The sequence below is a fragment of the Eptatretus burgeri genome, chromosome 8 (genome assembly GCF_056783735.1).
Source record: "Eptatretus burgeri isolate ZD-2024b chromosome 8, Ebu_testis_v1, whole genome shotgun sequence".
Lineage (NCBI taxonomy): Eukaryota > Metazoa > Chordata > Myxini > Myxiniformes > Myxinidae > Eptatretus > Eptatretus burgeri.
Window position 1 is genome coordinate 108,224,305 of NC_140968.1, and position 27,210 is coordinate 108,251,514.

Below are 27,210 nucleotides of genomic sequence, written 5' to 3' on the forward strand. Positions count from 1 at the left end.
ATTGATAAACGCAGGGGGTGGAAACGGATCACGTGGTTACGGGAGAAGCACTTGGCTATGGGCGGCGAATCGTCAAAAGTGAAATTATTTATTTTAAATAAGGATTGCGTAACATTTGGAAAAGGGAAGGTTGAAGTAAAATCGTGGAAGTGTGTTGTGAATTTGGAACGGTAAACACAGTGTGAAGCTGCTGTTCGATGAAAAGTACCAGGAAGAGAAGAGAGAGACACGTGGTTACAGGAGGTGTGGAGATGGAAAGGATACCATGAAGATTCTTATTTTTAGATGTATTTTTGAAGAACAGGTAAGATTCGGGAATGGAAGGTTGTGGATCGGAATAAATCGTGAAGGTAATGGCGAGAGAGGGTCAGCTCAGTCGAATAAAGATGGTGTGCCACCAGGAGGAAGAAGAAGAAGAAGAAGAAGAAGAAGAAGAAGAAGAAGGATCGAGACTTGAGTGTGCAAGGAGAAAGGTAGTTTTTTTGGGGGGGGGGATTTAGGACAAAAAATAGAGTATTTAGTTGGGATGGATGGTGGATGTTGGGAAAGTGGGGAAGATAGAAATTGAAGGTAATCGGGAGAAATACAAATAAACACGATCGTACACCGAGGGGAAGGGATGGGTTGGTCTCAAGCACCCGGTAAGACAAGGTTGACGAAAACTCATAAAATAGCACGATTTTTGAAACAAAACCAAACTAGGAACACACAGTAACATGTAGGTGAGAAAAAAAAACAGTTAAAACGGGACAGATAACAACCGGAAACTTAACTTTGAGATCGTCAGCAGAGAGCCCTGAAAGAGACCTGCGAATGCTCCAAAACCAGAAGCCAACTTCTTCTCTGAAACTACACACACCATTTTGATGAAACTTAAGCACAACCTTCATCACCCGGCATGTACCAACTTTTGTTCACGACATTGAAAATAATCGGGCCCAAAAGAGGTCTACAAGGGGTTGCCCCCCAAAATAGGTATATTCTTTTTCTGGGAAACAACACACACAATTTCTATGAAACTTGACCACAACCTTCATCACCCGTGATGTACTGATGTTTGTTCACAGCATTAAAAAAAAATCCATCGCTATTTATTTTCTTCTCCATGACATATTTTGTGGGGAATCCACGCCAACCAGTGGTTCCCTGGTTTTCTTATCCAGTCACTACCACGTGAGTGCCTCGAGGTATCGCCGTTTTGTTTTGTTTTTTTGACGTAAAATCATTTTTAATTTCTTGCTGCAGTTTATTTATTTACTTATGCACTGGCCTTTCAAAAAATATTTATGTTCCTTCTTTCAGACTGCAAAGATTAATGTTGTTTTCTCCCACTAGGAGATTTTGTTTCAAAACTTCAGTCTCTCACATGCAAACTCGTGCACATTGACACCTGTGCACGATTGGAGTGTCCTGAGTACCAAGGTCCTTTTATTTCCAAGCACATTGTGCAATCTTTAGAGCTGAAAGGCCAAAACTCATTAAGGGGCAAAAGAGCAAGGAAAGAAAAGACGTCAATGCACCCTTTGCTCGTCCGAGCAGTGAGCTCGAGCTTTGGTGGTGATGAAAGCCTCTTCCGGACCCGCTTGAGCACCTCGTTGTGTTGGTGGATTGGTAAGGGCCATCTTTCCCCCAAAATTCTTTACCTGTTATGTCACGTTTTGATGGTATTTTTGGGGTTGTTGGAATTGGCTAACTACGAGTACTTGAGAAAAATTAGTTATCCACTGGAAGCTGTGTTCGTGCATTCCCCCTTGTTTTTTGTAAGCAGATCTGGAATTTGAATGAGACAATTATTTTACTCAGGCTACTAGAAATAAATCTTTTTTTGTTTTTGGAGGAATGCAACTGTTCATCCTGGATGAAAAATGATAATTTCAGAAATTTGTCCCACGTTGTCCTCAAACATAATTGGTGGTTGAATTTAATGACTAGATATACAAATCCTCCTCAAATTTCAAGTCAACCGGATGAAAATTGAGCATTTTAGAAATTCGGCCGATGTTGACCTTTGGCCTATGTTGACCTCAAATGAATTACCACTATATCACATGGTCATATAACATGTGGTAAAGTTTCCATTTCCTCTGCTGAACGGTTTTCGATGCACGCTCTTAAAATGCAGACACACGCTGCTCAGGCGCATGCTCCCATACCTGACCTGACGTAGAACGTATGACATACTGTACGTACGTCCGCTACCAATCACTTAACCCTGCTTTTCGCTTCACAGGCGCAGGGTAAAAAGTTTCCAATTCTCGAGTTTTCATTTTTGTCCCAAGGTCAAGGTCAAATGGTCACGAACTTAGAAAATTACGATTTTGACATAAAAATCCATCTTCTCCGAGGGGTTTGTCGAATCTGGCAGTGGTTTCGGTATTTGGTTAGCCCAATGGCACCTGCATAGCCCCACGGAGCTCGATTTTTTTTTTTTCATTTTCGTCCCAAGGTCAAGGTCACAAGGTCACTATCTTCGAAAATTTCGAATTTTGACATAAAAATCATTTGACCGCCCAAACTTTGAGAGCTTGGATGACAATATATTTTTATTCATAATCTTGAGGTCATTCCCCACCTTAAGTCTTGAAACCATTTTGCTCTATCTTGAACACCTTGCCCGTGGCGCCCCCTTCAAGTTTGTTTTTACACTGATTTCATCAAAGTATGGATAATCCGAGGAGTGTGAAATGCCAAATAGCCTATATGACGTTATATTGTTCCTGGAATGTTCCAGAGGAAGTTTTGCACCAAAGGTCATAATCCTTGACCTTTGAACTTTAAAGGTCACAAAGGTCAAATTTTCAAAGTTGTGGGAATCGAACCGGGTTTTCGACCTTCTTCGACGAACTAACTCCAATAAGCTATAGCACGTATCCTGTTTCCTTATTTTAATGTCCACAACATTGTTTTGTGACCTTTAAAGGTTATGCAAAGGTCAAATTTTGAAAGTTGTTGAACGAAACCGGGTTTTTGACATTTCTGTCACTCGCACCACATCATGTTGATCATTTTTATAACTTGCTCAAACATTATCACATTGTCTCATCCTTGACTTCTGAAACAATCTACATCGTCAAGTACCGCTCGTGAACCATCGTTGTCTTCAGACTTGTTTAAATTATTTTCATTTCATTCTCATTTTGTTCCATTTCATGTTTTTTTCTTTTCCATTCCCTTCATTCGTTTCCATTTTCATTTCACTCCATTTAATTACATTTTTATTTTGCTTCATTTCATGATCATTTTTCACTCCATTCCATTTCATTTCATTCTCATTACCTCTATCTGCCACCGAAGTTGAAGGAGGTTATGTCTTCATCCCTCTCTATCTGTTTATTTATTTGTCTGTTTGCTACTTGGCAAAGAAAATTTTTTTTGACAAGTATGTTAATCGCCTCCATTTGTTTGTGTGTTTGTGTGTTTGTGTATTTGTTTTTCTGTCCGCTCACCTCCAGCCCAAACCGCTCAACCGATCATCCTGAAATTTTCAGAGACCAATGTCACCGACGCTGCGACAGTCACACATTGAAGTTTCGTAAAATGTGGTGGACCGAAAAGGTCTACATAGGCCAATAGGCCAATTTGAGCCAAATTTTATCAAATCCCTAAATTTCATCCGATTGACTTGGAATTTGAAGAGCATTTGCATATCACGTCATGGAATTCAACCACCTATTCATTTTACGATTAAAAGGTCAACACAAGCCTAATTTCTGAAATTGATTGAAACGGGCAAAAACTATATTGGTGTGGGCCGGAGGTCGGTGGCGAGAACGACCACGACCACGAGGTGGGGAAAGCTTGCGTCGTCTCCCACCAAACTCCCCGGAATTGTAGGCCATCGCTCGGATAACTCCGCGAGCCGGCGGGTCATTTAACCAACTGTGGAACGCCAATATCTCGACCGCGTTGTGTGGGGTTATTTTGTCTAGATCCAATGTGCCTAAGTAACCACGCGGTCTCGGCTACCGGGGATCCACGCCCTCGGAACGCCTGGCCGAACCGGATTCACTCTACGAGCAGCGGTAAAATTACACCAACAGACTACCGCTCTGCCACCCACCTTTCCAGCTCGGATGCAGTCGAGTGGGCCTGCCCAGGACGTCCCTGCTACAATTGTCCGATTACCGGGGGTAAAACCCCGCCAAAACTCAGATCCGAACCATGCTGGACCAATGCAAGAAGGGACGGAAATGGACTGGGAACATTTCTGTGATGATTTATTTTCAGGAAATGAAGACACAAAGCAAGACTTAACGTGAATATGCAAGCAGTATTTACGATGTTCCAAAAACATTTCTTCAGTTCTACTTAAAGACGGGCCCACACGCAGACACACACACAAATTAAAAGAAACCCACAGTTCTTTATTGGACCCTCGCAGCCAAGGACAGAGACAAGCTGGGGGTCAGAGTTTGGATGGGTACCTGGCCGTCGGAGAAAGGGGGTACTCCATGCTGCGGCACCTGACAATGGTCGCTGGTTTGGTCCCTAGTCATACGTGTCGGACTCAAGGTTTGTGGCGGAGCTCGGGTGGTGAATGGCCGGGGTCCACGGAGGGGGGGGGGGGTCGGGGTCGCTCTTTCCTTCCTTGTAGAGGGCCAGCAGAGACATGTTCGCCGCCTCAACGACCTTCTGCTCAACCCTCGTGACAGCCCTCGTAACAACCAGTTACCACCCCTTCGTAACAGCCTTCGTAACCCTTTCGTGACAGCAAAAACCCACCAAAAACTCTGAGAGTGCTCGGGAATTTATGGACCTCCCTCAGCGGGGCAGGGCCTTGGTCAACACACCTCGCTGTCCACCTTTGATTGGACAGGGTCCCACGGCATACCTTTCCGGGGCGGGGTTTCGGCCTTGTTTGGAGAAAGCCGACTATCCCTCCGCGCGTGTTCGAGAAAGGTCGTGGTGGTGAAACTGCCTCGAACATCCTCGGGAATCCGTCTCAGGCAAAGCTGTGCTGTGGACCGCGAACCAAGGTCTGCAAGCACGATGGTACCGTGGATCGTAATGGGCTGGGGGGTCATGCAGATGGGTTGGTTGTCAATGGCTTGTTAGATGTAACAACCTAAGTAAAAGAAATCGCAACGCACGCCTTTGATTCTCCCATGAGATAAAAGGAAGGGGATCTGACTACACACATACTTAACGACATAACTGACTCTTGGGACATTGCATATGTTCAATGCAACATTTGCATATGTTCAATGCAAATGGTTTCCAGATCCGTAACAATATATATATATATATATATATATATATATATATATATATATATATATATATATTGTTGCGGAAATGGCCCTTAGTGTGTTATTAAATATAGGATTAGCCCAGAACCCCCATTAAATGCATGTTTAGCCAGGTTGTTCGGTTATTGGACGTTACATGTGTGTCGGGAGGTGTAGGAGATTGTCATTGTTCGTACGGTGGTGGTGTACCGAAAGGTTCTTCTCCTTCCTTCCCCTCTCAAAATGAGTCCCCGCCCAGTACTCTGAGAGGGAATGGCCTGGAGAAGCGAGCGCCGGGAAGGGAAGGTGGAACTGAGAGCGCCGAGGTGCGGCGATCGGCTGTACAAGGGACGGCTGTGTCTGTTTGCGATCGGCTATCGTGAAGAGCGAGCCGAAAGAAAGGCAAGGAAGGGACTGCAAGAGGTCTGTCTGCCATCAGCTGGAGGAGAAACTGCTAGTATCGGTCGGCGATCTGCTGAAGGAGTAACTGAACCTGAGCGTCGGTCGGCGATCTGCTGAGGGAGTAACTCGCAGTGCGTGTGGTTGGCGATCTGTAAGAGAGGAACAGCCAGGCCTGGATTCGTATGCTGGACCTTGTGAAAAGCCGGCTGGAGCACACCGTTGACCTGCCACTCTTGTGCCGTTGACCTTACGGGGGCTGAACGCGCTGAGGCTGCGTGCGTGGGCGGTGCGACAAAAGGAGGATGCTGCCGCCATTTTGTCACGCTGCATGCTCGAGCTGGGTGCTCGAATCCGTTGACATCGGCTTGTCACGAGCAGCATTCGTGCCTTTGACACTTCCTCTTGTCCATGAGGCATCAGCAAGTACTCTGTGTCTTGTCTGCATGTTGTCCGTGTCTTGTCTGCATGTTGTCTAAGGTTTATTTCGCTCGGGTTCCCTTCGAAACCTTAATCCGTAGCTCCCTAGTTAAGAACGGGATAGAGATTAATTATAACATTGTCGTGAATGCTTTGCTTGTGTTGTGTTCCCCGATGTGTCCCCAATAAATCTGGCTGAGTTATACGAGATTTGCCGCCTTGAATTTATTCCTGCCGCGCCGAGGAACGATCCGCTCGATTTGGATATAAAACCCAAACGGGCTACAGACTGGCAGACTCCGCTCAGTCTCTGACAAATCCAGTCTGTAGCCGGGGTCTATTCCACCAGCTGGCAAGGCACAGGTGTATTTTGGTATCGTGATCTGAGGCGCGTAACACGAGACCTGTGCCGAGCCAGCCGGCATTATAACCCCGGAGACGGCGGGGTTATAACCCTGGAAACAGCACCGCCGTCTCCGGGGTTATAACACCGGCTGGCTCAGCACAGGTCTCGGGTTACGCGCCTCAGATCACGATACCAAAATACACCTGTGCCTTGCCAGCTGGTGGAATAGATCCCGGCTACAGACTGGATTTGTCAGAGACCGAGCGGAGTCTGCCAGTCCGTAGCCCGTTTGCGTTTTATATACAAATCGAGCCAATTGTTCCTCAGCACGGCACGAATAGACTCAATCGCGGCAACTTTCATATGAATCAGCCAGATTTATTGGGGACACATCGGGGAACACAACACAAGCAAAACATTCATGACAATGTTATAATCAATCTATAACCCGCTCTTAACTAGGTAGCTACGGATTACGGGTTTCGAAGGGAATCCTAGCGAGATAAACCTTAGACATCATGCAGACAAGAAACAGAGTTCTTGGTGATGCCTCATGGACGAAAGGAAAAGTGTCAAAGGCACGAATGCGGCTCGTGACAAGCTGATGTCAACGGATTTGAGTGGCCAAGCCTAAATACGCCGCGTGGCAAAATGGCGGCGTCCTTTTGTCGCACCGCCCACGCACGCAGCCTCAGCGTGTTCAGCCCCCGTAAGGTCGACGGCACAAGAGCGAAAGATCCACGGTGTGCTCCAGCTGGCTTTTCACAAGGCCCAGCATACAAATCCAGGCCTGGCCTGCTCACCAGATCATGCCAAATCGGGGTGTTAGGCTCCGCAGGCGGATCGACGGGATTACAAGACGTGTCGAGCCGTGCCGCGAGTCGGGACAGTCAGAGGCTCCGTCACTGGACTCCGGATGAACCTTTTGAGGACCTCCTCATAAAAGTCGATCGCCGACTCCCCTCATGCAGTTCATCCTGCCTCTTTGACGAAGCAGATCGCAGACAGACACAGCGGTCCCTAACACATCCGATCGCGACTCCCACTCGTCGTTTCTCTCTAGCAGAAGGCAGACTGACCTCATCCAGTTCCTCTTGCCTTTCGGGGCGGCCTTTTTACGAGAGCCGATCGCAAAAAGCCTCATGCAGTTCCTCCTACCGCCGATCGCCCGACTCGACGCTCAGGCAGTCCACCCCGCCTTTCCGACGCTCGCTCTTCTCGAAAACTGACTGACACTCTCAGAGCGCTGGACAGGGCTAGTTCGGAGAGGGAAAGAAAGAAGAAGAAAACCACCTCTCGGCACACCACCACTGTATGAACAATGAATAGCCTGCTACACCTCCCGACACACATGTAACGTCCAATTACCGAACAACCTGGCTAAACATGCATTTAAGGGGGGATCTGGGCTAATCCTATATTTAATAACACACTAAGGGCCATTTCCGCATCAATATGTATATGTATATGTATGTGTATATACATATATATATATATATATATATATATATATATATATATATATATATATATATATTGTTGCGGTCTTCGCGCCCGCCGGCGTGCGACGGCCACGTAACTCGAATCGCGGCACGTCGCCCACCGGACGGACAATCCAGTCGTGACCCTCTCGGACTAACGCCGGGAACCAGTCACGGGTGGACCTTTCGGTCTCACCGCGATCGAGCCAATCAGCCCCCGCGTGGGATAGGGTTGCTCGCCAAATTCGAACTACCTAAGTACCCACGCGGAGGGTAGACCGGGCGATCGCACCTCGCCGCAGGTCGACTTCGGACACGGGCCACTTAAGCGACCCGTTCCGTACTATCAGAATAACCGAGCGGTGTTATCGTCGACCTCGACGGTTCGATTAATTATCGGGCGTATTCAGCCCACTACCAACCCTTTACGTGAAGCAAGATGAGGGTTCAATGGGGGAAAAGACGAAGCGAAGCGGGAGAACAGTTCAACAATAAAGCACATTTATTCGCGGCACACGGGAAGCACACAAATACAATTCCACCAAATGCACACAAAAAAAAGAAAACACAATTCCATTTACACAAAAAGCAAACATAAAAGTGAAAACACAGTGCAGAGCTAATACCGACTACCGAGCACACGGCAACACTTATACAATTCTACTTCACAGACGGCGCCGACAACACATACCCAAAACCAAGGAAAAGAAATCCCCCAAGAATGGGGCAGGCCTGAGGCCGAGACCGGGTCGGGCCTACCCGTCTGGTGATGAGACGCGGAGCGGCGATGGCCCCGCAACCCGCGGGCCTCGTGGACAGTGCCTGGCAGGGGGTGGGAACGGGGCCCCCTTGGTCGCACTATCTCAGCGCGGGGGGAAACAGGAGGGGGTTGCTGATGCTCGGGGTATAGAGGATCTTTATTATCCCTGGTGTGCGTCTCCACCTCGGCCAGGTCGCGCTGCCGGCCTCCCTCGGGCGTGCAGCTCCTGGCACCGACGCGAGCACCCCCTCGTCCGACTCTCTTCAGCTTCTCCAGCCACTGCAGGCTTCGGGCTCCAGACTTCTTTCGTTCTCGTTTGCGACTCTCCTCTGACTCCTTCTCGTTCTCGTTCTCCCTTCGCGACTCTCTTCTGACTGACGAACACCGTCCTTTTATCCCCCCGTAACTTCGCCTTTGACCCCCTCCCTTTGACCTTTCACCTCGCTCCCCATTGGCCCGAGAAAAAGTGGGCGTGAAGGCTTTTTGATCCACAAATTTGCATATATCGATCGTTCTGGAGGCGGGGCCAAATCGCCCCTCGCTCACCGATTGGACGGCAAAAAGTGGGCGTGTGTCGTTTTTGATCCGTTTTTGAAGCACAAAATCCGTGATTTTGTACACGCTGTTCGACGCGCGTTCTGCATGAGTCCAACACCGGTACCCACAGCGGGGCAAGAACGGTGGCGATGCTACGGTTGTGAGGTGTGCGTGAAGGTCGTGGCGGTTGTGGTGAAGCGGTGGTTGTGGTCGGTGGTTGATGTTGTGGTTGTGATCATGGCGGTTGGTCCAAAATAAAGATAGTAAAAGAAAAACGGCTATCCTGAAGAGTCGCAGCTCGCATAAATGACATGTATTCCCACTAGACAACGGGTTTGGGCCTAACTACACATATACTTGCCGAGATACCTCACCTAAGGGACCTGAATGGTGGTTTGCGAATCTGGTAACCACAACACTACCCCCTTCCCTTTTTACAGACTCGTCCCGAGTCGTCAAATTTTCGTGTGCCATCATGTGTAGTTTTCCCCTAGTACATTTTACCTACGGATCCCTGAGTGCGACATTCATGGTATTCGTGTCCCCAAAATAAATAACCTGAGGGCTGCGTAACTATCTAAACAAACTCACTCATACGGACGACTTAAATAAAATTGCCGGCGCTAAGACATACATGCCGGGGGCGCACTCATATTTACAGTACATCTTACCCTTAACTTACAAATTTTACACTAAACCATGGCCCAGGATCATTGACTCTGCAAAAAGAAAGCAGTTAGCAGGGAGCCAGGCTGCCCGCATGCAGTCTCTGGCTCAAACAATGCAGGTGACAGGGAACGTGGCTGGCTGCTCACACGCAGTCCAAGGCCTTCCCTTTTGAACTGAACGCAGTGAACCACAACGGTGCATGGGCCGCACAACGCAGTCTCCGTGCCAGCTCAAGTGGCACACGCAATGAGCACAACGAATGGATGCATGAACACAAACACGGTGCACGGGCCGCCACTGCAGGCCCGTGTTGTAGCTGCCAACAGGGCAGTTCTTGCAGCTTGCAAACTGTTGCCTTGATCCTGGCGCACATGGCAATGAACAGGGGGGGGGCAAAGCAAAAATTGAACGGGGCTGGTGAACGTGGGCAGTGGGCATGGCATGGCAAAGGCAGCAGGCAAACACTGGCAAACAGGCAAACACAGGCAAACACCTGCAAAACACAGCAGGCAAACACCTGCAAAAAACAGCAGGCAAACACCAGATGAACTGGCCGGCACAGGCCTTGAAGTACAGCAGCTGCAGACGATCCGGCCGGCACAGGCCTTGCAGCACAGCAACAGCTGCCGATGAAGTTGGCCGGCACAGGCCTTGCAGCAACACAACAGCTGCCGATCAAGTGGGCCGGCACAGGCCTTGAAGTAACACAGCCAGCAGATGAAGCTGGCCAGCCTTTGCCGTTCAGTGGAGGTTGGTGGAGGGAGTGCGGTGGTGCTGGCCACTTGGAAGGCGGGCTCGGACCTACCTACCTGTCTCCCTCCCAACCTATTGCCTTTGCCTGTCACTGTACATACCCACTCCCTTAATTTGTCAAACCCCAATTTAGCCCCAACTTATTTTTTTTTTATTTTTACTTTTATGTTTACTTCCCCTCTATAAATCGTCCCCTAACCCCCTTTATCGTCCTTGTTCGGCTAACCTATCCTGTCACCTAGCCTACTCCCAACCCCTACGTTCCCTTCCCGGAGGGGAACAAGGGAGAGCTAGCGTCCTGTGTCGAGGCCCACCGAAGCCTCAGAATGGCCTCCCCAGAGTTCGGCGATCTTAACACCAAGTGGGTCCAGCGGCCCACAACGACAGCGAGGGGATGGATGGTGCGGAGGGGTACATCTCCTAATCTACCCTAAGCATTTAACTGTTAAACTACCCCGGGGCTTTCAACAAGCGCCTCTCGCTTAAACTATTGGTTCTAACAACCCAGATTCCCGTCGCCTGTGTTGGTGTCCTTACAATTTCGGGCCTCGCCCCCCAATTTTCTCTCCGTGCCCTCACACGGTCTCCTGGCTGGGACACGTGGCTCCCTTTGGCAGGCACGACCCTCTGCCGAATCTCCCGCTATGGCACCCCCGGGCACTACACTGCCTCCGAGCCTACCAGCTCCCTAACACTGGGGAGTGCCCCCCATGGCACCTCCCCTGAAACGCACACGTGGCAGGCCGGCCTCCTGGGCCCCTTTCCGAGGGTCACCCGTGCCCACAACACTGCCCACGCGGCTAATGGCGCCCCGGGCCCCCGCACCAAGCAGGCGCACCCGTGCCCACTACTCTATCCCGGCCCCCCATGGGCCCTTGGCCTACCGCGGCCGACTAGCCTGGTGCCCGGGGTACCCACTCAGCGATACTCACCTTTCGCAGCCACGCTCCCAAGCCCGTCAACAGGGCTCCTGCACCCCTCCAAATGGGTCTCGAGCCTACTTTCCCACCAACAACAAAACGACCTCCATTTTTCAATTTGACTAACCCAACTGACTCAATCTACACTGACCCCGGGGTCCCTTGGGCGGGAGTCACTCCTCCCCCCAATCACTCATCGCACCATGCATTCCCCATTCGCTCCACTCACACAGACCCGCTGGCCTCACTCACTCATCATGTACTCACCTCACAACTCTTCAACACACACACCGCTGAACTCTGCCATCCTCCTAACTACATCCCCTAACTAACTCGTGCTCCCACGTCGTCCCTTAAACTACAGCACGTTCCTTTTAACACTACGTAGCTAAACTACGTCAACTCTACACACTCAAAGTCTGTCTCTGTCTCCAAATAAATCATTTTATTTCCCAACCTAGATCTGGCTACAATCCCTCTAACTAATCCATTCCACGGACTCCATGAGGACTTACCCCTTCCCCATGGAGTCGGTCTAGCTAAGCTAACCCTTCCCCCTAACTAGTTTCCATCCTGTGCCCAGGGTAAGGGGGTCTTTCACCCCTTGCCCAGGAGTCCTGTACACCCGAAAGTGAGGCTTGTTTTCCCCTTTTTTTTTTTTCATGCCCAGCACCTGCGCGGCAACTCAGAGCTCGCGCACTTTGCACCTGCCCGTGACGTCATGCAGCTGCACGTGTTCCTCGTCCCTCCTTGGACGGGACCATCCGGCAGAGATACCCCTCCTGCCGGATTCCAACCCCACGTGCAGCCATGACGTCACCGTGCGCATAAAAAAAAAACAAGCCCCACGACTCGAGGGGTTCCCCACGCGAACACATGTGCTTTGCCCGTTGGAGCTTAACACACACGATCGCGTGGAGAACCCGTCCGGTCCAAATCCGTTTACCTGCCTAAACTTTGTCCGTCCGCGGGATCGGCAAATCCACCGCGTGCGTTTCCGGACCGGGACTTCACTCTCGCAAGCGAGCACGTGGTGGTCTCGTGCGTTGCACAGCACGAACCGCGTGCTCACTGCTGGGTGAACCCGGCACGGTCCACGAAACAGCTACAGCCGCTACCCGGCTTTCTCTCCTCTGTCGCCGTCTCCGTCTCCATTCCACACACGCACACCTGCGTGTCACGACGCACACAGTCCACTCCATCACATTCACACGGGGAGACGCGGCTGCGTGCTCCCGCATGCCAACCGACATCTCCCTCACATACCGCTCTCTCACACACACGGTCTCCCTTGCACACAGCGACCTTGCACACGGCCGTTCACTCACGCATGCGGGGACACTCACCCGCGGTGCCTCATCCACACACCGTGCCTCACTCACACACGCGGGGGCACTAACCCGCGGTCCCTCACTCACACTCCGTCCCTCATCCACACACGCGGGGGCACTCACCCGCGGTACCTCACTCATACACACGGCGACACTCACACACGCGGTCTCTTCCACACACGGTGCCTCACCCACACACGCGGGGGCACTAACCCGCGGTGCCTCACTCACACTCCGTGCCTCATCCACACACGGCGTGCTGGGAAGCACGTACTCTGGCACCATCGCCACCACACCACTCACACGTGGTGCCTCACTCATACTGGCCGTTTCACTCACACACACGGCCTCTTCCACACACGGTTCCTCATCCACACACGGTGCCTCATCCAAACACGGCGTGCTGGGAAGCACGCACTCCAGCACCATCGCCACCACACCACTCACACACGGGGTCGCTTCCACACACGGGGACGCACTCACGCCTTGCACCACACACACAGGGACAACTACACTGGGGATTCGTGTCCCCACAAGGGTCTCCGGGGCCTCTATACCCCCCAAGCTCTCCGTGCACCTGTCCACAGCACTCGTCCCCTCAACCTCGCAAAACACGACCGAACTCACCTGGTCGTGACTCGCCTCAAGGGGGCATACTCCCTCCCCTCGTTCCTGGAGGAGGCCATCCAGGTGCTCGCACTGGGTCCCGACACGCTCCGCGAGCTCACCCCCATTATCCTCCACTACCTCCGTGTGTGTGTGTGCGTCACTTACCCCGTCTTCATCGTGTTTATTGGTCTCTGCTTCTTTCTGGCGTCTTTCCCTTATCTTTATGTAGGTCAACCTTGCTTTCTCTTTAAGTCGCTCCCGTCCTTCCCTGTTTTTCACTCCTTGCTCTTTCACGATCTCCGCGTACCTCATCCTTGCTCTCCGTATTAATTGTTCTTTTCTCTCCCTCGCAATTACTTTCACCTCGTCTCTTGTCTCCCGAATTACTTTTTCCTTACCCGCCTCCACCGCGGGCCTGTCAGCCGTTGCACCCCCTTCCAGCTCGTTTGTTCCGACACGTGGAGTCGCCATTTTAAGTTCCCTGCTCACGGCCTTCATGCCCGCCTGCAGGCATCGGCCCATGTTCTGCGTCTCACCCCGTAGCTCTTTCATTTCTTCCTTCATGTTTGCTTCCATTCCGTTTATTTGCTTGTTCATTTCGTTTTTCATTTCATTTGTATTTGTATCCATCTTTTCGTTCATGCCTTTCATTTCGTTTGTATTTGTATCCATCTTTTCGTTTATTTGTTTGTTCATGTCTTTCATTTCGTTTTTTATTTCATTTGTCATTGCCGCATTCATTTGTGCCAGCATGGTGAATAGCTGGGCCATGTCGGATGCACTCAGCTGAGCCGTTTCGGCAAGGGTTGGGGAAGGGTCTTGGTGGAGAGGGGGGGGGGAGGTGTCATACACCGCGGCCGCTGCCGCACCCACCTCGGGCCCTGGGTTCAGTTGGGCGAGTCCGTGTTCCTGCACAATCAACATTTCCTGCTCGGGGATTCCATCCTGGACCATGGACTCTACATTATTACACATATACATTTCTAATACCCCCGGCTCCCGCTCGCCTTGAGACGCCATCTTGCTTCTCGTGAAGGGTTAATTTGCTCGCTCGTAATTTGGAGGGAATCGGGGGTCGCTTCTCTCACCCCTGGACCGATTCCCGTAAATTTAGCCGGAGACAGGAGAGCCCGTTTTCCTGTTCTCCGATACCAGTGCCGCGAGGAGGGCGATGAATTTGTATCGCACGACCTGACACCAGTGTTGCGGATTCCGCGCCCGCCGGCGTGCGACGGCCACGTAACTCGAATCACGGCACGTCGCCCACCGGACGGACAATCCAGTCGTGACCCTCTCGGACTAACGCCGGGAACCAGTCACGGGTGGACCTTTCGGTCTCACCGCGATCGAGCCAATCAGCCCCCGCGTGGGATAGGGTTGCTCGCCAAATTCGAACTACCTAAGTACCCACGCGGAGGGTAGACCGGGCGATCGCACCTCGCCGCAGGTCGACTTCGGACACGGGCCACTTAAGCGACCCATTCCGTACTATCAGAATAACCGAGCGGTGTTATCGTCGACCTCGACGGTTCGATTAATTATCGGGCGTATTCAGCCCACTACCAACCCTTTCCGTGAAGCAAGATGAGGGTTCAATGGGGGAAAAGACGAAGCGAAGCGGGAGAACAGTTCAACAATAAAGCACATTTATTCGCGGCACACGGGAAGCACACAAATACAATTCCACCAAATGCACACAAAAAAAAGAAAACACAATTCCATTTACACAAAAAGCAAACATAAAAGTGAAAACACAGTGCAGAGCTAATACCGACTACCGAGCACACGGCAACACTTATACAATTCTACTTCAGACTGCGCCGACAACACATACCCAAAACCAAGGAAAAGAAATCCCCCAAGAATGGGGCAGGCCTGAGGCCGAGACCGGGTCGGGCCTACCCGTCTGGTGATGAGACGCGGAGCGGCGATGGCCCCGCAACCCGCGGGCCTCGTGGACAGTGCCTGGCAGGGGGTGGGAACGGGGCCCCCTTGGTCGCACTATCTCAGCGCGGGGGGAAACAGGAGGGGGTTGCTGATGCTCGAGGTATAGAGGATCTTTATTATCCCTGGTGTGCGTCTCCACCTCGGCCAGGTCGCGCTGCCGGCCTCCCTCGGGCGTGCAGCTCCTGGCACCGACGCGAGCACCCCCTCGTCCGACTCTCTTCAGCTTCTCCAGCCACTGCAGGCTTCGGGCTCCAGACTTCTTTCGTTCTCGTTTGCGACTCTCCTCTGACTCCTTCTCGTTCTCGTTCTCCCTTCGCGACTCTCTTCTGACTGACGAACACCGTCCTTTTATCCCCCGTAACTTCGCCTTTGACCCCCTCCCTTTGACCTTTCACCTCGCTCCCCATTGGCCCGAGAAAAAGTGGGCGTGAAGGCTTTTTGATCCACAAATTTGCATATATCGATCGTTCTGGAGGCGGGGCCAAATCGCCCCTCGCTCACCGATTGGACGGCAAAAAGTGGGCGTGTGTCGTTTTTGATCCGTTTTTGAAGCACAAAATCCGTGATTTTGTACACGCTGTTCGACGCGCGTTCTGCATGAGTCCAACACCGGTACCCACAGCGGGGCAAGAACGGTGGCGATGCTACGGTTGTGAGGTGTGCGTGAAGGTCGTGGCGGTTGTGGTGAAGCGGTGGTTGTGGTCGGTGGTTGATGTTGTGGTTGTGATCATGGCGGTTGGTCCAAAATAAAGATAGTAAAAGAAAAACGGCTATCCTGAAGAGTCGCAGCTCGCATAAATGACATGTATTCCCACTAGACAACGGGTTTGGGCCTAACTACACATATACTTGCCGAGATACCTCACCTAAGGGACCTGAATGGTGGTTTGCGAATCTGGTAACCACAACAATATATATGTCACTCTATCTGAAAAGGTTGTGGACGAGTTGTAATAAAACAAGGTGGATGAGTTGAATAGGTGACAAGAACAAGCCGATTGGATTTTGGTTCAGATCCAGCCCATCAGTGGGATACAAAACATGAACGGTTCAACCTGTCGGAGGTATGCGCTCTACCGAGTGCCGTTCTACTTTGTGCTGTTTTGTCAAGTGTCGCTCTATGAGTGATTTTTAATTTGTTTGTCTGTTTGTTTGTTTGCTTGTTTATGTGCAGGACGTCTCAAAAAGTTATGGAGAGATTCAAATGAAAGTTGGTGGACAGGTTGGGTGTGTGGACGAATGAAATTTGACAAGGACAAACTGATTAGATTTTTGTTTTGTTTACCTTGTCGAGGCTCGTATGAGAGCTAACACACAATGCACAGAAATGGGGGCATGAGACAAGGGGGGCAGGAGTGGGATGGACAAAACAGTGTGGAACAGAGACATGAGATCTGTGGAAAGGAGAGGGATGGGGGTGGGGAACATGGTGAATACAAGATGGACATTACAGGGACTTTCAGGAAGGAAAGCAGGGAATTTGAAGGAGGTGGGCTTGGGTGGATTATCGGGGGTATAAAAGACAGAGGATTTGGATGGGGGATGATAAGAGGTGGTGGTGAACAGCTGTTTTAAAGGCCTGGATTGAATAGAGTGAGGGAGTTTATTCCAAAGGTGGGAAAAAAGAGGAATGAAAGAGTGAAGGTGAGCAGTGATTCGTGATTTTGGTAGTTTTACCAGAAGGGGGTTGTTGGTGGACCTTGAGTGCCCTGCGAAAATGTTGTGGGGACAAATCGCAGAGAGAGCATGGGGGGACGAGGCTGGAGAGGAGACGATAGAAGACAGAAAGACCATCGACCAGCCTGCAGTGAGAGAGTAAAAGGCCTAAAGACTCAGCCTCATCGCGGGAGATAACTATGATCTGAAATGTCTTGGTTTCTACAGCGTGAAGCCGAGAAAGGTGGGAGGCAGGAGCACCAGCCCAGAGGGGAGAGCAGTACTCCACCAGGCTGCGGATGAAAGCTTTGTAAGTGGTCAGGAGCTCAGGTGGGCCGAGGAAGGACTTTGCACGACAGAGGATTCCCAGTTGGCGACTGGCTTTGGAGGCCAGATTTGAAATGTGGCTTTCCTAGGAAAGGTCATGGCAGATAGTGAGACCCAAAAGTTTGAAAGAAAGGACTTCTTCCAGAGGATTGTTGAGAAAGTGGATGGGGGGAGTTTATAAACGGTTCTTTCGAAAGAGACATAGTGAGAGTGTGAGATTTGTCTGGATTGAAAGACATGTTCCACGTGTTGGACCAGTTTGTGATTTTACCCAGATCTGCAGTGAGCGAATAGACTGCTGCTTGCCGGTCTGAGGGATAACAGATGGTAGGGCAGAGGGTGGACTCATCAGCAAAGAGATAAAGAGGATTTTCGAGAGAGTCGGAGAGATCATTGATGAAAACCAGAAAAAGAACAGGGCCCAGAACGCTACCTTGAGGAACTCCAGCCTGGACAGGAAGAAGGGATGAAAGAACTCAATTCAGGGCCACTAGTTGACTCCGACAGGAGAGGAAGTCTGCTCGCCATGATTGGAGATGGCCTTGAATACCATGGGAAGAGAGTTTGGTGAGCAGGGCAGGGTGCCAAACCATGTCAAAAGCACGTGATATGTCAAGGGATACGGCTCTGATTTCATGTCCGGCACTGAGGACCTCCATCCATTGTTGGGAGAGCAGAAGCAGGTAATCCAGTGTAGAGTGACCTGGTCTGAAACCAAATTGATGAACGAACATCAAGCCATTGGAGAAGAGGAAGGATTTCATGTCTGAAGCGATGATGGATTCCATAACCTTGTTGATGATTGGCAGAAGGCTGATTGGTCTGTAGTTGCAGGGATCTGTTTTTGCACCTTTTTTATGCAGGGCAGTGATGTTTGCAGATTTCCAAGCAGATGGCAGATGACCTTGAGCAAATGAGAGGGTGAATAGAACAGAGAGAGGGTGAGCAACAGCAGAAGAGCAGGCTTTGAGGACACGTGGGCTGATGCCGTCTGGACCGGTTGCAGAATCTGACTCGAGGTTTGAAAGCAAGCTCTCCACCTTGTCAGGAGAAAAGTATACAGAGTCCAGGGACAGTTGGGTGCGACTGGGTAAGGTGGGAAGAGAAAGTGATGGGTTTTGGACACAAGATTTAGCTGCAAACACCGAGTTTAGGCATTCAGCATTTTCACGTGCGGTATCAGCAGTGTGGCCATTTGAGGTAAGGAAGGGGATGGAGGGGGGGAACATCCACCAGAAACAGATTTGATTAGACTCCACCAGGATTTTGAGGAGGGAGAGAGCTTTGAGAGTTCAGATTTGAGATGAGAAAGATGTTGTTTTCTGGCTGTCCTGAGGGTAGATACACACTTGTTCTGAGCTTTATGGAAGGAACTGAGATTGCCCTCAGTTGGGTTTGTTTTCCATGAGGCACAGGCAAGTTGTTTCAGGACAACTGCCTCACCACAAGCTTCAGTGAACCAAGGGCAGGAGGAAGGGTAGGACAACTGAAGACGAGAGCAGATAAATCTGTGCATGAGGGAGAACAAGTTTCCTTGAAGGAATTCCCAGGATGAATTGATGTTGGAGAAAGTAGCGATAGGAGACCAGCCTATAAGTTTGATGGCTGCTTGGAGACCCTGCCAGTCGGCTTGACTGAAATGCCAGACTCGACGGCGGTGAGGTGGTTCCCTGATAATAGCCAGAGAGATGTCCACTTTGACAAGGACGTGGTCAGAAGAACCGATTGGAGCGAAGGAAGAGCAGCAGATATTGTCAGGGAAATTTGTCAAAATCAGATCCAGAAGATATGGAGTACCAGAAGATAGAAGTTGGTCCATGTTTTCGGATAGTGAGGTGTCGATGGAGTCATCACTGTTCGGTGGACGGTACAGTACACATATAAACATGAGGTGAGAGTCGAGGGGAAGCCGTTGCCAGAGGTATTCCTGGGGGTGTGGGGGAGTGAGAGCAGTGCATGGAGAGTGAGGAATAGAGTCTTTGATGAAGAGAGCAACACCTCCACCAGGACGAGGCGCAGGTCTGTCACACCGGAGGAGGGAGTAACCAGGGAGAGATACTTGGGAGTCAGAGACATCTTGAGGGAGTCAAGTTTATGTTCGGCAGATTATGTCTGGTTTGTCAGTGGCAACCTGTATGGAAAGATCTGAAAGGTTTGAGCGAAGGCCCCAGATATTTGAGGTCCACATTGTTGATTAAGAGGGAAGGGGAGGCGGTTTTGGTGCAGGGGGTGGGAGGGGAGGGGGAGGGTAGGACAAGCGATGAGGGGGGGAGATAAGGGGGGTTGTTGAAAGAGTGTGGGGGATTGCAGAATAATGAAGGGAGGGGGCTGGATGAGGAGGAGAAAAGGCTCTGTGGTGCTGGGGGAGCGGGTGGACAAGAGAGGGGGCAGAAGGTGGTTGAGGATTTGAGGAGGTGGAGTGAAGAGATGGAGGTGAGAGGGCAGTGGAAGGAGGCAGCTTTGTGGATGAGGAGGGGGAAACTTTGAGGGGGTGAATGGTGGGAGAAGGGTGAGTGGGGGAGAGTTGAGGGAGAAAGGTGAGGGGCAGTTTTGTGAGAGGGAGGCTTGGAGGGAGAAGAGTGTGATGGTTGCTTTGAGAGGGAGGGGTGAGAGGGATGAGTTGGCACTGAAAATGGAAAAAAAGAATGGTTGATGGAAAGCGAACATTCATAGCAAACTGGGTTTTATTTAAAGTTTTAGGTCAGGGATGCGATTTAACACATTTCTTGATGGATGCAATAAAGGCGAATTCAGAGAATGGAGAGAAGGAACGCTGTAACAGTTGGATTTTTTTTCGGCGAGGTATGAATTTTGGTGAAGATCCGGATCCCGATCCGACCACTGGAATTTTTAAAGTGATTCTTCACCATTGAGAGATAGGTCCAAAAATGATACAAAGCACCATATATCAAAAAGTTACGTACGGATTCAGATGAAACTTGGTGGACAGATTGGGTGTGCGATGAGGACGAATTGATTCGATTTTGGTGAAGATCCGGATCTAGATACGATAATTATTTAATTTTTTTAAACTCATTCTTCACCATTGAGAGATTGGCCCAAAATCGATATGGTACTGTTTCGCATGATATTTCAAGCATGCATTGGGCCCGATATGTTCTCGTGTATCAGGCCTTGTGTGGCGGAGGTGTGCGCTCTACCGAGTCCCCTTCTCGTTTCATTTTGTTTCGTTTCATTTCACTTCACTCCATTCCATTTTGTTCCCTTTCATACAGCTTACTAGCCTTGCCTACCCATTGCTTTGCTGATGGTTTCATTAAAAGGAATCAAGTTGTGCTTCACAAACATATTGTATGCCTTTCTGTTGGTCTTATTGAGTTTGTAAAATGAAGTAAAACATGTGAACAAACTGTCTTTTACAACACCTACTTCTTGTTGTTCTGGTTGTTTGTTTGTGTGCTCCCTCCCTGTACTATTGTATGTTTTTCTCTTGCCTCGAGCAGTATTATGAAATATAATTTTGTATGCTCTTTCCCTTTTGACCAACACATATTTCCTTCACACTTTATACAATTATAATTATGTCTGTCACACTTTATTATGGTTCCTAGAGGGAGGCATTAAGTGTTTCGTCTTGGTGTCCTTGGTGTCCCGCTTTTACGGGAAAAAAATGTGTTTGTTTTCATGATGAGGCAGAATTTCAGGTGTTACCAATTGGCTAATGTAACAACTTGGCGATACCAGGAACCATCAGTGATCTCTGATCACATCCCTCATTTTAAAGGGTTCTTGCTGTTGTACTGTTGGACATACTACATTCCATCTCCAAGTCCTGCTCCTTGTTCTTCCTCTGGAAAGACTGGCTTTTAAAACAGGCATATTGTTGATTAAAAGAACAGAAGTTTTTAATCCAAGTAAATTGATTATTAGCTTGCCAATGTACCACTTTCATTATTCTATGACAGCAGGAACCCTTTCAAATAAAGTGTGATGTACGCACACACGGATGGACGCTTCAGCTTTCAATAATAGATTATCCATCCATCCATTGGGACCATACTCTGTGCAGAGTGTCGGTGCCGCCGAAGCAGTCTGCTTGGCTGTTGGGCACAATTCCGGATGGATCACCACTCTGACACAGGATACTGGGATGGCTTAATCAACCCAGCAAGCTAGTACTCATTTTGCCGATCTTCGAAGGATGACAGGCTGAGTCAACCCCACCTCGTATTAATTCAACCACCGGGCAGGATTTGAACTCTGGACCCAAGGATCCCGAGCCTGCCACCCTAACCATTAAGCCAATCCATCCATCCATCCATCCATCAGCACCGTACTCTGTTCAGAGCGTTGGTGCTGCTTCAGCAGTTTTCCTTGACTATTGGGCACAATCCTGGACGGGTCGCCACTCCGACACAGGATACCAGCATGCTGGCACTCATTTTGCCGACCTCGAAAGGATGACGGGCAGAGTCAACCCCACCTGGTATTAATTCAACAGCCGAGTGGGATTTGAGCTCATGATCCAAGGATCACAAGCCCACCACCCTAACCATTAAGCCAATACCAGGCATTAATCGATTATACTCTGCCTCAATCAAAATGCCTGCACTGTAAATTTGGTTTTTCCATTTGATTTCATCTGAAGTTTTTTTTTTTTAATCTGGTGTTATTAATTATCATCTGGTTATATAATTTGATGTGCAATGCCTACCAGAGGGTGCAAACAAGCAGTGGTGAGGTGAGGGTGCAGGCAAGTTGTGGTAAGGTGTGGGTGCAGGCATGCGGTGGTGATGCAAGTGTGTGGCTGGGCAAGTGGCTTGGCAAGGATGGGTGGGGAAGGACGGTTGCGAGGTGAGTGTGGGAGCATGCAGGCAGAGGCGAGGCGAGTGCACATGCATCGAGGGGATGGTGAGGAGGAGGTGGTGAGAGGAAAGGACTTAGGTCGTCAACTGGTGAGGTGAGGGCTGGGACACTGACCGGGCATTGGGTGGGTCAAGGTGCAAGCAGCCTGGCGAGACGAGGGGGATGATGCACACTTCCAGTCCAGATGGCTGAAAGGCAGGACCCGTGTGTCCAAGTGACGGGGATGTGCATGGTGAGACAGGATACGCAGGGTGAAGCGGCGGCAGTCAGGCGGGGACGTGTGCGACCAGTCAGCAGCGAGGTGGTAGACGCACACTATGAGCCAATAGGGGAGTGGCATGGCAACAATTTGAAAATGATACTCGCATCGAAAATCACATGTTTGTTTATTTTTCTAACTTTCTTATCCCTCTTGCAGATGCTGAAGTATTACTGAACTCAGACGGGACACCAATGCCATTACACGAGTTTGAAGCGCCTCACCTGGTAGACAACAGTGGCTTAAGACCACTGCCTGTTGGAGCACGTAGGTCAGTGTTGATTTAAGGGACATGTTTTAGTTAATCATCATTTCCTCTCAGCTTACAATGGAGATCAGTTGTTTGATTATCGTCATTGTCATAGTTACATAGCATCACTATGGAACACTTCATATGGTATGCATTAAATAATTAAGAAAGGAGCTTTAATTTTCAACTTAATAATCATTGAATAAAACTATTTGTATAACATGAAAAAAATCATGTATTTGTACCCCCATAATGTATTTGTTCTTGTTTTTAAATGCTGTCACAAATGACGTCAATCGTACGTTTGAGTGAGATGTGCTAACCGCCATGGGAAGCAAGGAGAGCTGATGTTTCGGGTGTTATCCCTTTTGCTCTGATGATAGATGAGTCAAAAACCTGAAGTGTCTGCCACACTGTCAAAAGCAACTGTGCCACACTGTTTGTCTGTTTGTTGCCTACCTTCACCGAAGGTGAAGGAGGTTGTGTTTTCACCCCTTTCTGTCTGTCTGTCTGTCTGTCTGTCTGTCTGTCTGTCTGTGTACAAGATATCTCAAAAGGTTGTGGACAGATCTGGATGAAATTTTGTGGGCATGTTGGGTGTGTAACAAGGACGAACTGATTAGATTTTGATGAAGATCCAGATCCGGCGACTCAAATTTTTTAAGCGATTCTTCACCATTGAGAGACAGAGCTAAAGATGATGTAGAGCAAGATATCTCAGTAGGTTGTGGACGGATTCGGACGAAACTTGCTGGACATGTGTGTGTGTGACAAGGACAAATTGGTTCAATTTTGGTAAAGATCCGGATCCAGATCTGGATACGAGAATTATTTAATTTTTAAAGTGGCATCATATCATAGCATCATATTTCAAAAATGTATTGGGCCCGGTTTGTTCTCACAGATCAGTCCTTACATGGCGGAGGGATGCGCTCCACCGAGTGCCCTTCTAGTTTTTATTGTATTGAGAAGAAAATTACAAAATAGTTTTAGTAAGAAATATATGATGAACCCTTGCTCGGTGGAGATTGAAGAACAAATGCATTTGCAGCGTCTTGTACACTTGAGCTGGGCCCGGCAGCAAGAACACATCCTGCGCTTGTCTGATGGACATCTCCCTCGGCAACTGCAGGTTACATTTCCCTCAAAGGCCTCCCCAGCCGTCCTGCTTGTGGTCCAGATGGGCATGAGTGCACCACCCTCTCTCTCCTTCTTTCATCCAAACTGGAGAGGGTCTTGATCTTGTGGTGGCCCACAGAGCAGCCCCACTTGTGGCCCACAGAGCAGCCTGGAATGCTGCCCTCCGAAAGTGAAGCCACCATGCATCCTGTGTGGGTGGAACCCGTTCAAGATTGCAGCTTTTCTCGGAGAAGAGGGAGCACCGAAGGTCGTTTATGGAACTACCAATTTTTTCCCGTTTGGTCATACATGCTGCAAACCATCCATTCCAGGACAGTTTAGTGTTCTTCGCTGGTTTCTGCAAATGGCTGATCTGCGGCACTGAAGAGCTTCTGTGACTTCAGGAATCCTTTACCAGGCGTTTCACCACATCCGTTTCCCCTTCATTTTTAGGCTCCTGGTGGAATCACAGCTTGAGATGGCATGAAAGAAGGGAAGAGCTCTTGTCCATCGTGGTGTAATTAAGTGGCTGATAGCATTCACTTTCAGGAAGGAGGTGTCCTTCCCTCTTTTGAAGGCCACTCAGAGTTCACGACGAGGGTACATTCGGTCATTAGTAGCCAGCTGAGCAACGGTGATGACCAGAACATCTGTGTCGCCACTCCGGACGAGAAGAGATTGGCATGTCCTTGCAGTGGCCTTAAGATGTATGATGAAAGGTGTATTGGCTTCCTCATGATTGCAGGTATGACTGTACTTTAAGGTCACCAGAAGATGTTTGTCATCATTGTATCCAGCCTTGCTTACATCCAGAGAGAGGTACTCAAACAGTTCTTCTTTACTACTTGAATCAGAGAGGAATTGTTTCCATCGTTGAGGACCATGTGGGACTCGTGTGGCATGCAGCACACGTTTGCGAGTTCCTGATGTTGAGACACCTCTCTTTGATCTAGTTTCAGCTTTGATACCTTGCTCAAAATACCAATTCCAAACAAGAAAAAGAGCAATCGGAGATTGCAGACCCTCACCAGGACTTGTTTTGGGTGGTGCATTGTGTGGTGTTTGTGTACTGCTGTGTTACGTAATTAATAACAGACATATTTAAAACTGCCACTTTATAACTGCTGTTAGTGATGACTGGTTCAGCCATTTCAGAGTATATATTGTTGCGAATTTGCGCCCGCCGGCGTGCGAACGGCCACGTAACTCGAATCGCGGCACGTCGCCCACCGGACGGACAATTCAGTCGTGACCCTCTCGGAACAACGCCGGGAGCCAGTCACAGGTGGGGGTTTTAACCTCACCACGATCGTGCCAATTGCCCACCCGCGCAGGATAGGGTTGCTCGCCAAATTTGATCTGCCTAAGTACCTGCGCGAATGGTCGACCGGGCGATCGTACCACGCCACAGGCCGACTCCGGACATGAACCGCTTAAGCGGTCCGTTCCGTGCTACAGTGATAACCGAGCGGTGTTATTGTCGGCCTTGACGGTTCCGATTAATTACCGGGATGTTGCACCCACTACGAACCCCTTACGTGATGCAGGATGGAGAGTCAATTTAAAAGTAAGGAGACGAAGCAGAGCGGGAACAGTTCAACAAGCACGTTTAATTCACACAGCCCAGCACGGAAGGCACGTATTTACAGCCATACAAAAATGCACATATAACAGTTAAAACAATAAAAGCAATGCAGAGCTACAACCGACTACAACCGACACACGGCAACACTTACGCAGTTCTACTTCACAGATGGCGCCAACACACATTTATACAAAAAGCAAAGGAAGGAAAAGAAAGAAAGAAGTCGCGACTTCCCTTTTATGGCTGGTGAGTCCCTCTCCCGCGACCATCAGCGTGGTCGCGCCTGGCCCCGACCTCTCTCGCGGCCGGCGAACCCTCTCCGGCACTCCCCGTCTGGACGCGCAGGTCCACCTCACAACAGGCGCTGCCGCGTCTCCCGTCCGTGCCTTCGTGACAGGGCCGCTCGCCAAGCCGTGGGCGCAGGACCTCTTCCCTCGAGAACCAAACTCTCGTACCAACTCGACCAACTGAAGACCAGACCAGACCACCAGACAAGACGAAAAGAATGAAGAAGAAGAGGAGGAGGCGACCGAGCGCCCCGCCGGTGTCCGTCTTTTATAGCGCGGGGCGCCGCCCTTCACCCCGCCCCATTCTCGGCTCCACCTTCCTTCGAGAGGGTTCCCGAAAAGGGCATTCCCTCACGCTCTCCCTCGACCCCGCCTGGTGCGGGGGCCCGGGGAGTCAGTTTTTGGCTCTGGGCCAGAGAATTATTCCCCCAAAATGAGACCCCTCCCTTACATGACCTCTGACCTTTGACCTGCATCGCCCCTCCTCCACTCCAAAGCGCGGGGAAGTCAAACGGGAGAAACAGGCGGGGAAACCTGCGCATCCTCGCAGTTCCCTCCTTGGCACCTTTGTTTGCCGTTCGGAAGCGGACGTAGTGGCGAAAATGTGGGAGCGTAGATGGTGGAGGTGGCGTGGTTGTAGTGTGGTTGGCGCTGTGATGGGGATGGCATGGTTGTTGAGATGCTGTTTGTTTGAAATAAAAGATAGAACAGAAAAATGGCTAACTCAAAGCGTCGCAGCCCGGATGAATCACATAAATTCCCTCTATACAACGGGTTTGGGCAAACTACACATGTACCTATGGAGATATCTTACCTGAGGGCCCTTTTATGGTGTAATGCGAATTTACACAGCCGTAACAATATATATATATATATATATATATATATATATATATATATATATATATATATATATATATATATATATATATATATATACATACATATATATATATATATATATATATATATATACATACATACATACATACATATATATACATACATACATACATACATACATACATACATACATACATACATACATACATACATACATACATACATACATATATATATATATATATATTTTTTTTTTTTTTTAACAATATGACTGCTGAATCACGTTACCAATGATGTTATCAAAAAAAAATTTGTGGACCATTTTATCCTTAGATGCCCATCAACAATGTTCATACTGATCAGATGTAGCATTCTACATATGCAATCACGATGTCATAACGAAGGCACTGTTGTGGATTTTTTTTTTAACCCACCTTGTTGTGATCATTGAAGGATTCTACCTGGCCGATTGCGGAATCCTATTTGACTTCAGGCAGAGTTTAACGTTTGTCCGATTTGGTTATAAAATCCTGCATAAAACCCATTAACACTGAAAACCGATGTCCACACAAGTCCTTCCTTGTGAAACAATTTATTTTCTAATCATCCACCATACAGTTTTCACCTTCATACAATGAACTTAAGAATCCCCATTGA

The 27,210-nt window shown here is 49.3% G+C and overlaps 1 protein-coding gene across 9 annotated transcripts in view; it reads left to right on the forward strand.

Moving 5' to 3' along the window:
* Nucleotides 1-27,210, forward strand: part of LOC147022510 (FAST kinase domain-containing protein 4-like) — a 107,151-nt gene that overhangs the window by 63,617 nt on the left and 16,324 nt on the right. For 8 of the 9 annotated variants that reach the window (XM_085893473.1, XM_085893476.1, XM_085893479.1 and 5 more), the window contains 2 exons: nucleotides 1,336-1,611; nucleotides 22,629-22,740. In XM_085893473.1, coding sequence (XP_085749599.1) covers nucleotides 1,336-1,611; nucleotides 22,629-22,740 — 388 coding nt within the window. The remainder of the gene's footprint in view (nucleotides 1-1,335; nucleotides 1,612-22,628; nucleotides 22,741-27,210) is intronic. The other variant, XM_085893474.1, reaches the window with a different exon arrangement.